This window comes from Nerophis lumbriciformis, linkage group LG04, assembly GCF_033978685.3.
Source record: "Nerophis lumbriciformis linkage group LG04, RoL_Nlum_v2.1, whole genome shotgun sequence".
NCBI lineage: Eukaryota > Metazoa > Chordata > Actinopteri > Syngnathiformes > Syngnathidae > Nerophis > Nerophis lumbriciformis.
Genome location: NC_084551.2, coordinates 21,286,630 through 21,301,166, shown reverse-complemented (window position 1 = coordinate 21,301,166; position 14,537 = coordinate 21,286,630). Strand labels below are relative to the sequence as shown.

Here is a 14,537-nt window from a genome sequence, read left to right as displayed (position 1 = left end):
CAGTCCTTCTTCATTGTATCTGGCATTTTGCTCTCTATTGATTTGATTACAAGTGGATTTTTAATGGCTCCAGTATTTCCGAGCTCTGTGAGATCGTTGAGGGCTTTTTCAACAGATTGGATTATTTCAATCATTATCCTGGGCTGGTGTGACTTCAGAGGGGAGATTTTCTCCAGGTCCTCGATGATCTCCAGAGCTATGGTTGTTTTGTTTCTGAATCTGGTTTTCAGCACCTTAAACATAAAAAAAACAAACAAAAAAAAAAAAAAAAAAAAAAAAAACATGTCCCCCGCGGTCTTATAGGTGGGCAGTCTTAGGTCTCTGCGGATTTTCTCATCAACACTGTCAAAGAGCTGGATCCTTTTGGCTTCCGCCGAGCCAGTCGGTTCACCTTGCCTCTGGAGACTCTCCCAGTCCGTTTTCCACTGATGGAAGTCTCTTTTGGAGCCGTAGAATCTGGGTAAACTGGTGGGTTTAATCTTAAGAATAGGCTGCTGGACTGGCTGTGCTGCTGGCTGTACCTGAAGAGTTCTTCCTCTCCTTTCCTCCTCAACAATACTTTGTACTACCAGGAATTTTGCCTTTTTGGCTTCGAGGCGGTTCTTTAGTTTCTTCAAGCCTTTCACTCTGCCATCCAGAAGGGTCTTTTCTGCTCCTGGGATCCATTCTTCCCATTCCATGACGCCTGCCATCACATCATTGATGAGTTTCTTTGCACCATCCACCTGATGTTCATGGACGTCTTTGTTCACCACGGACACAGGAAACGCATGAGCCCCTTGGCAAGCCGATTCTGCCTCTTTAATGGCAAACATCAGCTCGCCTTCCCCATACCTGGACCAGAAGTTGGACTGCACTGTTCGCTTCACTCTGTCAAGCCTGGTGTTGCAGTCCTCTATGGTCTTTGCCAGGTCCATCTGTTGCTGCTTATCCAACGTCACTTCTCCATCTTCCTCATCGACTCCCAGTTCAGCCAGTAGGCCGAGTTCATAGCTGTCGTTGATGTCGTTCACATCCCGTGCAAGTGAAGTGAGTATTCTGAATTCCTTTTGCAATTCTGACTTTGTCAGGTATCCAACAGCTCTGTTTAGGTTGTTGGCCTGTTTGGTGAAAGCACTTTTTGCTGAGGTTCTCTCCTGCTTCATCTGCTTGATTGTTTTACCAGTGGCTTCTTCCGCCATACTTGCAGTTGTTCTTTGCGTTGACTGCGTTGACAGTTGATAACCACCGTGGCAGCAAAGACAAAGGATCAACGGCCTCAAGTCATTAATCTGGGTTTCAAACTTGATACTGCTACTCTTAATTTTTGCTCTATGTTAAGCTAGGATCTTTACTTTGTTTTTATTGCAGCCACAGTTGAAAAACACATGCTTTTGGAAGTGGAGATGTGGAAAGTGCACACCACGCTGCAGGATGGCAACGTGGAGAGTTGGATACCTCCAAATGTGGACATTCATCAGGTCGTAGACCAATTAGAGACACACTAACGGGAGGTGATAGAGGCCAATATGAGTGCATATAAGTACGAGAAGCAAGAGGCCTCTCTCTAAGCTATGAAGGAGATTCTAGACTTAAAATTGGAGTTGCTGCGGGCAAAGCGAGAGCATCAAATTGAGTTCGCGGACAGCTGCCCCCTCAAGTTCCCAAAGAGGGTGAGGAAGACGGTGGTGAAGGTACCAACCAGAACCTGGACGGTGAGATATCATAGGTATCCGTCCGTCAGTAGTGACGATGGGTTGCGCCTGGGGGAGTTTATTCTTTCTTGCAGCGGAGACTGTGGCTGTACAGCCCCACTCTGGAGTGACAGTCTCTGGTGCAGTTGGCGCAGACGTATGGGGAGGGTTCTGACACAGGAGCGGGTGCTGCGTCACGCAGTTTCCGCTTTTGTCTCCTCTCCTGCAACAAGGAGATGTGCTTCTCCTTGTTCTCCAAGCAAGCTGCACATAATGGCAGATAATTTGAATGATATTTTATTTTTTTATTGAACAACAAACATACATTTATAATGCACACAGGTGAACAAACTATTGTCATTAGTGGCAAAGATTGGAGCTGCATCTGAAGGTATAGAGAGGAGCTTCTCCTGTTTAAAGTGGCTCAAGTTTTACACCCGCAACACCATGGACCAAGGCCGTTTAAGCAGCCTGCTCTGCTGGTCATTGAGAGGACACCTGTCAAATCCCTGGAAAAGACGCCTTCTTGGTACTACAGGATCACAGATCTCTTTCTTAAAAAGGAACAGAGGGTAGAATTTACGTATAAATAAACCAACACATTTTATGATGTAGGCCGAAATTGAGCTTCCCCTCCTTGAGAGACCAGCATCCGCCACTGTAGACTATCAATTATTCATTTTAAGAGTAGAAGCATGTATCTCAACTTTGATAATATCTAATTATATTTAAGACAATTTAAATAATATTTTAAAGTAATAATGACCTCAGAAACTTGGATGGGTACAGGAAGGGGAACAACTTTGAATTGGATGCATATGAACCTAACTATATTAAAAGGAATAATGAAACTGAAGGTGGAGTAGCAGTGTATGTGAAAAAGAACATCTGAACTATAAAGTAGTTAAAAACAAGTCTCTTATTGATTGATATTAGAATGCATCACTTTAGAAATGGGTAAGTATAAGAGTACAAATGTGTTAGGGGACGGCGTGGCGAAGTTGGGAGAGTGGCCGTGCCAGCAATCTGAGGGTCACTGGTTCAATCCCCACCTTCTACCATCCTAGTCACATCCGTTGTGTCCTTGAGCAAGACACTTCACCCTTGCTCCTGATGGGTCCTGGTTAGCGCCTTGCATGGCAGCTCCCGCCATCAGTGTGTGAATGTGTGTGTGAATGGGTGAATGTGGAAATAGTGTCAAAGCGCTTTGAGTTCCTTAAAAAAGGTAGAAAAGCGCTATACAAGTACAACCCATTTACCATTTAGTAAGCTGCATATATATCACCAAAGTCAACTATATAGTGACATGCGCAGACTGGATCAAAGCAACTTTTACAGATAACCAAATTATTTTTTTTAATTTGGAGACTTCAACATTGATCTTCTGAACCCAAATAAGCAAAAATCCTTTGAGGACTTCATAAAGGTAATAAACAGTATCAGCCTGTACCCAAAAATGACTAAAGCAAGCAGAATAACAGAAAAACATAGTGCCACTTTAATTGACAATATATTCACTAATGACTTTAATGACAATACAAAGAGTGGTTTGTTAATCACGGATATTACTGATCATCTTTCAGTCTTGACAATATACAATGAGAACTTTAGAGAGACAAAAAATATATTGATAATTCATACAAAAGATTACTCACAGCAAAAATAATAATGGCCTTTAAGAATTATTTAAAATAACAAACATGGGAAAAAGTGTATAGTACAACTGATGTGAATAAAGCTTGATATTTTTAAAGTACCTACATAAAACTGTATGATATAAACTGTCCACTAAAAATTTATTTTTTTAAAAAGAGAAAGAAAGAACAACCATGGATGACAAAAGCATTGCAGAAAGCTTGCAAAAAGAAAATCCTCAATAGTTTTTAGAAGGTTAATATGGAAGATGTAGTCAAAGATTTCAACAATTTCATGTAATTATTGGACAAAACCTAGAAGAAAAAATCCTAAAAAACACATCTGATGATTCTGAAAATAACATCCAAAGAAATCCCAACTCAAATTTCCTAAGCTCTGTGACAGTAGAGGAAATAGATATTGTAAACTAAAGTCAACCTCAAATCCACTGATTATGAAAGAATCGATATGAACATGATTAAAAGGCCATAATATAAATATCAGAACCATTAATGTACATAAGTAACTTATCAAAACATTCCCAAAAATAGCTAAAGTAATACCATTTTACATGACAGGAGACAATAATCAATTCACTAATTAAAGGACAAGTCTCATGACACCCACAATTATCTAAAGTTAAAGTTAGATTAGATTAGACAAATTTATTAAAAACAGTATGAAGTACTATCAGCTAGCCAAAACGGATACGGAGAAAATATATCAACATCAATGGCAATAATTGAAATATCTGAAGAAATTACCGACGCAATAGATCAGAAACCATCTGTAGCTGCAGACTCAAAGCAGTCAGTGAGGGGGAGGAAAACCAAAAAGGAGAAAGTGGAGAGGAGAAGGAGGATATATCAGTGTCTAAGGGCTGCCGGAGGATTACTAAGGTCTCTCTGAGGTCAGAACACTGACCCCCTAGCGTGTGCAGAACGTAAACAACAAGGAGAGGATGTGGCAAAAAGGATAATTAGCTCCCATTCACCGCGGATCCTTTAAGAGCAAAGGCTACTGGGTAATCACACCAGCAAGCAGCAATAAACATGATACTTTCTTTTACAACCAACAGGCATTTTTAAAAACTATTATTAGGGAGACGGCAATAGAAAATATTGTCTAAGGAGTTTTAAAATGCTCTAAAATGTGTGTTCTAATAAATAAAAAATATGAAGTAAAATGTGCGTCAAAGACATGAACATTCACCATGAGCCGCAATAAAGTTTCATGCCCGACTCAGTTGACAGGCAGCATTAGCAGGGAGCTTACATGGGGGTCTATGTTTGCTTTGGTGTGGCAGGGAGTGTGTGCAGGGGGTGAGGGTGGTTGGAAAGGGAGACACTTCTCACTCTCTATTCCAAATCACCCAGAAGAGTCTTCACAAGTTCTCACTGTGAGAGGCGGCAGTATCCATATTCCAGCGACACAACGGTGGTCAGAGCGTGCAAAATAATAATTTGTCTCACATGTTTGAAATGTGTATAGGGGTTATCTGAAATAGTTTGTTGGTGTGTGTGTGCGTGTTGTCTATTGGCAGCTGCGGGGATAAACCAATACTGATCCCCTGGTCGCCGCGTGCCTCCCTGGGGGAGGATGTTGATGTTGGCCTGGCTGTTTCTGCTTCAGAATGTAGTGCTTTTCTGCTGCATCACACACACACACACACACACACACACACACACACACACACACACACACACACACACACGTTTGTTCTGTAAATGTGAGGCCCCAGGGGGCTGGATCTCGGCGGTCTGTGATCTGTCATTTAACACTATGGAGTTCAAACTTAAAAAACAACCAGCTGGAGCCACCAAGCACCCCGGTAACCACACTCACACACACACACACACACACACACACACACACACACACACACACACACACACACACACACACACACACACACACACACACACACACACACACACACAAAAGACAAAGTGGTCATAAATGCACTGCAGCACCAGGATTTACAGTATATAGTATTATAGAATTGATCCCAGCATACTGGTTGACAATGCGGCGAGGTCTCATGGGAATCGCAGAACTTCCCCATTGCGACATCGCGCATGTGTGCCACCCCCCTCCACTGTCCTCCCTCTAACCACAAAGACAATCCTTTGAGTAAACAGTCATAGTCCTGAACGGAAGAAGGACTAGCTGTGATTGTACAAGCAGCGAGGTCTGGACTTCATAGAGAGAACAAACTTGGCCATGCGCCCCAATTCCATTCCCAGAAGAAAAAAAAAAATGAGCGCCAGGTCAACGGCAACAACTATAAGAGAGCAGCTTACTTTTTTAAGTTTGGTTTTGGATATTTTAATTCTATGTATATCCCAGAGAAGGAAGTGTTATGATCAGGAGACAAATTATGGGCATCCCATACACAAGACTCCTACAGGGGCCCCCTTAGCACCCTCAACCGAACGTCAACACCTCATACAAACTCTTGGTATGTTTACATGCACTATAAAACTAATTATTGCATGGATTTAGTTGAAACCATCTTTTTGAAACTCGTGTAAAAATATGTTTAATGGGATTAACATAGCTAGAACATAAATATAAATATCATATTCACTTAAATATGACAATGAATATGTCAAGTTTTCCTTTATTTCAGAGTGTAAAGTAGAGATTACCAGATACACATGGAATTAGCATCAGGGGGTAATACAAATCATAATATTACATCATTATTATTAAGATTATGCTATTATTAGTGCATATCCTGGGAGTTAAGGCTCCCCAGACTTTAAAAACTAGTGATGCCTCTGTAACTTTAATCGAGGGTCTTTGAACGCACCACAGTTATGTGCGATGAAATGTAAAAGTGAAACGTGTACATACATTTCTTCTATGCTGCCACAGATAAATTGATCAAATTCATACATTTCTTCTATACCTCATCCTTGTTCCGAAATGCTGGTGCTGTGTGTGAATGTTTAAATGTGAGCTTTGATGACGTTGTGACGTCTGTGTTGAGTGGTGTTCCATGCTAGTTTGCCGCTATCCAGGTGGAACCAGCCATTTTACATTTTTGATAGGGGGTATAGGTAGGCTTAGACCAGTGGTTCTCAACCTTTTTTCAGTGATGTACCCCCTGTGAACATTTTTTTTAATTCAAGTACCCCCTAATCAGAGCATAGCATTTTTGGTTGAAAAAAAGAGATAAAGAAGTAAAATACAGCACTATGTCATCAGTTTCTGATTTATTAAATTGTATAACAGTGCAAAATATTGCTCATTTGTTGTGGTCTTTCTTGAACTATTTGGAAAAAAAGATATAAAAATAACTAAAAACTTGTTGAAAAATAAACAAGTGATTCAATTATAAATAAAGATTTCTACACACAGAAGTAATCATCAACTTAAAGTGCCCTCTTTGGGGATTGTAATAGAGATCCATCTGGATTCATGAACTTAATTCTAAACATTTCTTCACAAAAAAAAAATCTTTAACATCAATATTTATGGAACATGTCCACAAAAAATCTAGCTGTCAACACTGAATATTGCATTGTTGCATTTCTTTTCACAGTTATTTTTGACAGACATTTCAAAAAAATCTCACGTACCCCTTGGCATACCTTCAAGTACCCCCAGGGGTACACGTACCCCCATTTGAGAACCACTGGCTTAGACATTCTTAGTTCGATTCAAGCAACCTTATTATTGAACTTTCATTGCACAGTATTTATCTTATATTAACATTTATGAAGTCATTTTTTATAACTTACATAATTAAGACGAAAAAAATCCACAAACTTTACAAAAGGCCAAAGCTAGCCACAGTACACCTCCCCCACATACACAGACAGACCCTTACATGCTGCTGATTATGATTATGTCTTTCTCTAATTTTTCCTCATTTGCATTTATTATTTGCTTACCTTTCCTCCTCTTAACCAGGCACTTGGTTTCAGAGATCTCAGGACAGGGTCTCCCAAAAGGGGACGGGTACTGCTGGACTTGGCGTGTGCGGGTCTCTTGGCACCGCCTGAAGCCACGTGTTCCACCGGACCGAGAGCAGGGACTCCACTCGCTCCACTCAGCCACTTCGCAGTGCACTAACATGATGATGAGAATCGACGTTCATAGTCAGATTTCAGCAGTGCTGCATGTTGGTGCTAGCTTTCTAGTGATGACACATACTTTGTTTCATGAGAATTTATCAAGATTTCACACTAAAGATAAGGCACTTTCATGGCCGCTTTTCTACTAGAACTAACTTTGTTTAGCGTTTTCTTGGCTCTACTTGCTTCTGTTTGGGATGATCACTTTTCCACTTCTAAACTGTATGCCCAAGTCGAGGCAACGACAATGAAGAAGAACAAGGGTCTTTGTGTTAACTGTATTTAAGGAATATGTGGATAACCTGTGATACATTTCAGTTCATCGTATAGTTTCTCGCAATCCTCATCATATTGAATCTTGATATAGTTTCAAGTTTTAGCAAGTCAACCATTTTATTTCATTCAAGAGGAGACTGAGGGCAACAGCTGCATCAAAGTAGTGTTATGGACTATATTTAGGTGTTTACTGTTAATTTCAGGATTATAAAACGTTTCGAATCGAAATCACATAGTGTCCCAAGATTCAGAGCTCTAATAACCATGGCAGGCTGAGTAGGTAGCATGCATTGTGGCATGTCTGCCGTTTTTGTGGAGTCAGGTTCTAGCCCAGGGGTCGGCAACCCGCGGCTCTAGAGCCGTGTGCGGCTCTTTAGCGCCGCCCTAGTGGCTCTCTGGAACTTTTTCAAAAATGTATGAAAAATGGAAAAAGATGAGGGGAAAACATTTTTTTGTTTGTTTTAATGTGGTTTCTGTAGGAGGACAAACATGACACAAACCTCCCTAATTGTTATAAACCACACTGTTTATATTAAACATGCTTCACTGATTCGAGTATTTGGCGAGCGCCATTTTGTCCTACTAATTTTGGCGGTCCTTGAACTCACCGTAGCTTGTTTACATGTATAACTTTCTCCGACTTTCTAGGACGTGTTTTATGCCACTTCTTTTTCTGTCTCATTTTGTCCACCACACTTTTAACGTTGTGCATGAATGCACAAAGGTGAGTTTTGTTGATGTTATTGACTTGTGTGGAGTGCTAATGGGACATATTTGGTCACTGCATGACTGCAAGCTAATCGATGCTAACATACTATTTAGGCTAGCTATATGTACATATTGCATCATTATGCCTCATCTGTAGCTATATTTGAGGTCATTTAGTTTCCTTTAAGTCCTCTTCAATGTATATCTCATGACACACTATCTGTATGTAATATGGCTTTTAATTTGTTGCGGCTCCAGACAGATTTGTTTTTGTATTTTTGGGTCCAATATGGCTCTTTCAACATTTTGGGTTGCCGACTCCTGTTCTAGCCCATTATAAAGTGCTCATTCGGTAGGATAATGTTCTAATGCACGACAATAGTCTTGGTTAAAATTGATATTTGTAATTTCTCATGCATGCATAGACTGACCTTGCGGCACACACTGCATGAGTTTATCGTTGGGTTCATAGTCCTCTGGACAAACATGGTGACATCTCCCATTGAGCTGGTACAGGCCCTGCCGACACCGTGTACACTCCTCGCTGTTTACGCATAGCTCACACTCTGCAGGGCACTCTGCAAAGATAATACAGTTAATGTATTCCATGACTTGTCTTTGTGCCATTCCTCAGTGAGCATCAACTACTAATCTCTGCCCGCCCGGAAGAATCCTTCTTTTTTAATGACACTTTTTTTCCTGCAACATTTCTAGAGTCTCTTGACTCATGATAAGTACTCACTTGGAACACACTCCCTCTGTGTATCACTGCGGACTAGCCCTTCAGGGCAGATTTCCTGGCACTTTCCCTGATGAAGGTAGAACCCTGTCCGACAGCGCAGGCAGAAGTTCTTGTTGAAGCAGGAGTCGCACTCAGGCCTGCACTCTTGACACAGAAACACAGACTCAGCCACAAGTGTTTACTTAAAGTGTGTGTGTGTGTGTGTGTGTGTGTACATGTACTACTGGGGCTACAGTTGCATTGTATTGTAGTCAGGGATATAAGCCACTGCAAATACTGCGGATTGCCTTCGGATACATGATTTTTATAAGAGAAAATGTTAATTTTATTGTGTACACTAGTAAATGGAAACATGCGACTCTTAGCGAAGCCATATGTCGCAAGCAGTTATGAACTTATGCAAATGCTTTACTGTGTCAAGATAAATGAACAGGTTTTATGCTTCTACTGGCGGCCCATGGTCCAAATCCGGATTAGGAACGACACCATACCTGCCCCCTGAGTTCAGTTGGAAATTTGGGCGAGAAACATTTTTGCCGCAAATTCCTAAAAACACTAGAGTGCTCCTGTTGTACAGAGGAACTTGGACCACTGTAAACACATTGGCAGATCCTTGGTTTGACATTTTAACCTTGCTAGCAATCATTGAAAACTGGAACACTGGTCATAACTTGTGATTTCCATAATTGAGACATCCTTTAAGTTTTCTCCATTTTGACAGTTACAATTACTTTTTCTAATGTGATTTATGGAACCAGGATGTGGGTGTGGCCTGTTTACTTTAGATGCAGTCAGTAGTCATTTGTTCAACTTCTTCAGTTATACTAGAGGTGCTCCTCAAGGATAAATTTTAGGTCCTCTCTTTTTCATAATTTTGGCTGTTCAACTGGTGGCCCGTGAGTTCAGTTAAAAAAAAAAAACTTGTGAGATACTCACTTTTTTGCAGAAGCTCCTTAAAACACTAGATTGCTGTCATAGGGATAATCTTTGACTTCCTTTTTTAGTAGTAGTATTTATATAGGTACATAAAAAAAGCAGTGGGCTCTTGTAAATGTAATAAACAAGAATAGACCAAAACTAAATGTCTACTGTAGAGGACGATGGTTTTCTGGAATATGCTAAATAAGACTAATTGTCAAGGGAAAAGTTCAGTTCTTAGATTTTGAAATTGTGGCCCCTGAAACAATTTAATCAAATATCCCTGCTTTGTGTTGTCAATCCATTCACTCTTGCCAATGCATGCTCATTTTTAAAACAAGAAACACACGATATCTTACTTGTGCAGGTGTTTCTTTCTGGGGAGCGTATGCCGAAAAAGCCAGCGGGACAGGAAGTCAAGCACACCCCGATCTGCTTCATCCCATTCCTTATCAAATGTATGAAGAAGCGTGACTTGCAGGAAAGACAGCCATTGTAGTCAGAGCAGGTCAGACAGCCAACCTGCTGGCACCCTGAACTCACACCAGAGAGCTCTGTTGACAAACATATTATCACGTCATTTAATTTTACATTACTGTTGTTAAAAGACTATTGTCCTGTGATAGCAGCAATAGCAGCTTTATCAAAAAATGACATGGTTACTCTTTGAGTTTTTTTTAATTTTTTATATTAGCAATTTAATATGATGCGCATGTGATTGGAGTATGAGAGCAGCTTGGCTGGTTCAAGTGTTTGTGGTGTACAATACAGTCCATATTCAGCCCTCAATTACCCCTGAAGTTCTGTTGTGAGTGGAAATGTTCCAACTGTAGGCCTAATAAGGAACCGTTATTATGTATTATGATGATAGTATATATTTATACCATGAATTGATTAACGTGGACCCCGACTTAAACAAGTTGAAAAACTTATGCGGGTGTTACCATTTAGTGGTCAATTGTACGGAATATGTACTGTACTGTGCAATCTACTAATAAAAGTCTCAATTGTTGATGACTGAAGTACTGATATCAACCAAACCTAACCCCCCGCCCCAACCCCCTCCACATCCCACCCCCCGGATTGTAAATAATGTAAATAATTCAATGTAATCCCCACCTAGTACCAACCTCGTCATGTCCGTTGTGTCCTGAGCAAGACACTTCACCCTTGCTCCTGATGGGTGCTGGTTAGCGCCTTGCATGGCAGCTCCCTCCATCAGTGTGTGAATGTGTGTGTGAATGGGTAAATGTGGAAGTAGTGTCAAAGCGCTTTGAGTACCTTGAAGGTAGAAAAGCGCTATACAAGTACAACCCATTTATCATTTAATGTATATACTCTGATGATTAACTTGTGTGATGACTGTATTATGCTGATAGTATATATTTGTACCATGAACTGATTTACGTGGACCCCAAATTAAACATGTTGAAAAACTTATTTGGGTGTTACCATTTAGTGGTCAATTGTACGGAATATGTACTGTACTGTGCAATCTACTAATAAAAGTCTCAATCAATCAATCAATCAATCAATCAATCAATCAATCAATCAATCAATCAATCAATCAATCGTTATTGGAAAAAGTGCCATATTTGGGTGAAGAACATCACTTTTGCACCCAACATTGTGTGTCTTTAAAGATGTATGCTGAGAATCAGTATTTTTTCAGTATCCGTTCCTAATTGGGTTGGTTTGGTTCACTGTTAAGATTCTGCTATCAGCACATTTATGATTGCGACAAAAGGTGATGACGTGGCGCCTGCTTGCCTCGTCTCTGGTTAAAATGTCAGCCTTGAGAGCTAAATGTTTAAATGGTGCAAGCTCACCTACCAAATATACAGAAAACTCGGCTCAATGCAAAGTTTATCTTAAAGTAGTTGTGTCGGAGGGGAAAAACACCAGCAACTTAATGAAATACTTGCAACGTACTCATGAACTTTGCATCCTCTTCAGTGCATAGTACCACCTTAACCTCCTTCAACAATGGTAAGTCTTAGTAAGTAGTAAGTGTTTAGTTATTAACTCTGCTAATATAAGTTACTGTTAGGTCATTAATTTCAAATAATGTTCAATCATTCAAGTGTCTACTGTAGAGGACAACGTTTTTTGTAATGCCACCATCAAATTTATTGTCAAAATCTACTCCAAGGACATTTAAAAAAAAATGTTTATGCACGTTATATAGTGGCTCAAAACTTGGTAACAGTTTTATCTAGAGCAGACTGAGGATGTAGTTTGAAGGGGAAATTTGCCAGCTAGCACACCAGTTGGAGTTTCCTTATCTCCTTATCTTTGCACTGGCGGTATAGCTCGGTTGGTAGAGCGGCCGTGCCAGCAACTTGAGGGTTGCAGGTTCGATCCCCGCTTCCGCCATCCTAGTCACTGCTGTTGTGTCCTTGGGCAAGACACTTTACACACCTGCTCCCAGTGCCACCCACACTGGTTTAAATGTAACTTAGATATTGGGGTTCACTATGTAAAGCGCTTTGAGTCACCAGAGAAAAGCGCTACATAAATATAATTCACTTCACTTCACTGACATATGCACCTGATCACTGACCATATAACTACCCACTCTGCCGTTCACCTAACCATCCACGGTTGAGGTAAAGCAGTATGTGTGGTGAAAAAGAAATTGCATGATTAATCTGCGTAAATACCGTATGTTTCGGACTATAAGTCGCAGTTTTTTTCATAGTTTGGCCGGGGGTGCGACTTATACTTAGGAGCGACTCATGTATGAAATTATTAACACATTACCGTAAAATATCAAATAATATTATTTAGCTCATTCACGTAAGAGTCTAGACGTATAAGATTTCGTGGGATTTAGCGATTAGGAGTGACCGATTGTTTGGTAAACGTATAGCATGTTCTATATGTTATAGTTATTTGAATGACTCTTATCATAATATGTTACGTTAACATACCAGGCACGTTCTCAGTTGGCTCTTTATGCGTCATATGGCGTACACTTATTCAGCCTGTTGTTCACTATTCTTTATTTATTTTAAATTGCATTTCAAATGTATATTCTTGGTGTTGGGTTTTATCAAATAAATTTCCCCAAAAAATGCGACTTATACTCCAGTGCGACTTATATATGCTTTTTTCCTTCTTTATTATGCATTTTCGGCAGGTGCGATTTATACTCCGGTGCGACTTATACTCCGAAAAATACGGTACATGATTATTTGAGTGATTTATTACATTAGTTAACTTGTTATTTTTTGTTAACGTAACAACGATCATTTGTACATTAATAAAATATGTAAGATTTACAATATTTAGTCTGTTTAGTCTGTTAACTGCAGCTAGCAGACTAAACAGCACATCATTTTAATTATTTACAGCCCCACGTCAGGCCGTGATGACACTACTATATATTATATATATCCATCCATCCATTTTCTACCGCTTATTCCCTTTGGGGTCGCGGGGGCGCTGGAACCTATCTCAGCTACAATCGGGCGGAAGGCGGGGTACATCCTGGACAAGTCGCCACCTCATCGCAGGGCCAACACAGATAGACAGACAACATTCACACTCACATTCACACACTAGGGCCAATTTAGTGTTGCCAATCAACCTATCCCCAGGTGCATGTCTTTGGAGGTGGGAGGAAGCCGGAGTACCCGTAGGGAACCCACGCAGTCACGGGAGAACATGCAAACTCCACACAGAAAGATCCCGAGCCCGGGATTGAACCCAAGACTACTCAGGACCTTTGTATTGTGAGGCAGATGCACTAACCCCTCTTCCACCGTGCTGCCTATATTTTATATATATATATATATATATATATATATATATATATATATATATATATATATATATATATATATATATATATAAATGAAAAAAAACATTGAATATTAAGAGTATGTGAAAGTGCGACTCCTACCTTGTTTACTTCACTGACGACCTCCTTTAAAGTTTTGCAATCAGTCAGAAACAACACATATAAAATGGCCAAACATGGGAAAGTGTGGATGGAGAGTGTTTTGCAATTACACACCATTGCTTTGTAGTGGATTTAAGATGGGTGTCATTTTGAATTGTGTGTGGTGATTAGACATTTTTATCATGTCCACATAGTTCAGTGGGCAGTGGGCATACTGTATAAATTGATGTTATGCTCATCTAATTATAATGTGATGGTAATAATGTAATTGGCTCGCAAAACTTAAAGTTCCCAGAAAAGGGTGGTTCCTGCGCAGTATGTCATCGCCAGTGGGCCATAGTGAAAACGTCGACGGTGTGTGCTCGATGTAATTTACTCTCCCATAGGGATTTATTCCGAAACAAGCTGGGGAATCACCACAAGGAAAATTGATAAGATTTATGATTAATTATTCCATCCCTACAGTTATTTAATAATTCTGCTCCAGGCTTTCAGTTTGGGGGAAAATTGGCTTTGCAAATCTATTTGACACATCTTTCACTCAGAGGAGCATCCGATCTTGGCGGTGATAATTAAAATCATTCCTGTTCTGT

At 40.1% G+C, this 14,537-nt stretch overlaps 1 protein-coding gene across 2 annotated transcripts in view; it reads right to left on the bottom strand.

The window, feature by feature from the left end:
• rspo3 (R-spondin 3) overlaps positions 1–14,537 on the bottom strand; it is a 45,498-nt gene that overhangs the window by 24,315 nt on the left and 6,646 nt on the right. For both annotated transcript variants that reach the window (XM_061950485.1, XM_061950475.1), the window contains exons 2-5: positions 10,397–10,591; positions 9,120–9,263; positions 8,809–8,955; positions 7,211–7,387 (exon numbers count right to left, since the gene is read on the bottom strand). In XM_061950485.1, coding sequence (XP_061806469.1) covers positions 7,211–7,387; positions 8,809–8,955; positions 9,120–9,263; positions 10,397–10,591 — 663 coding nt within the window. The remainder of the gene's footprint in view (positions 1–7,210; positions 7,388–8,808; positions 8,956–9,119; positions 9,264–10,396; positions 10,592–14,537) is intronic.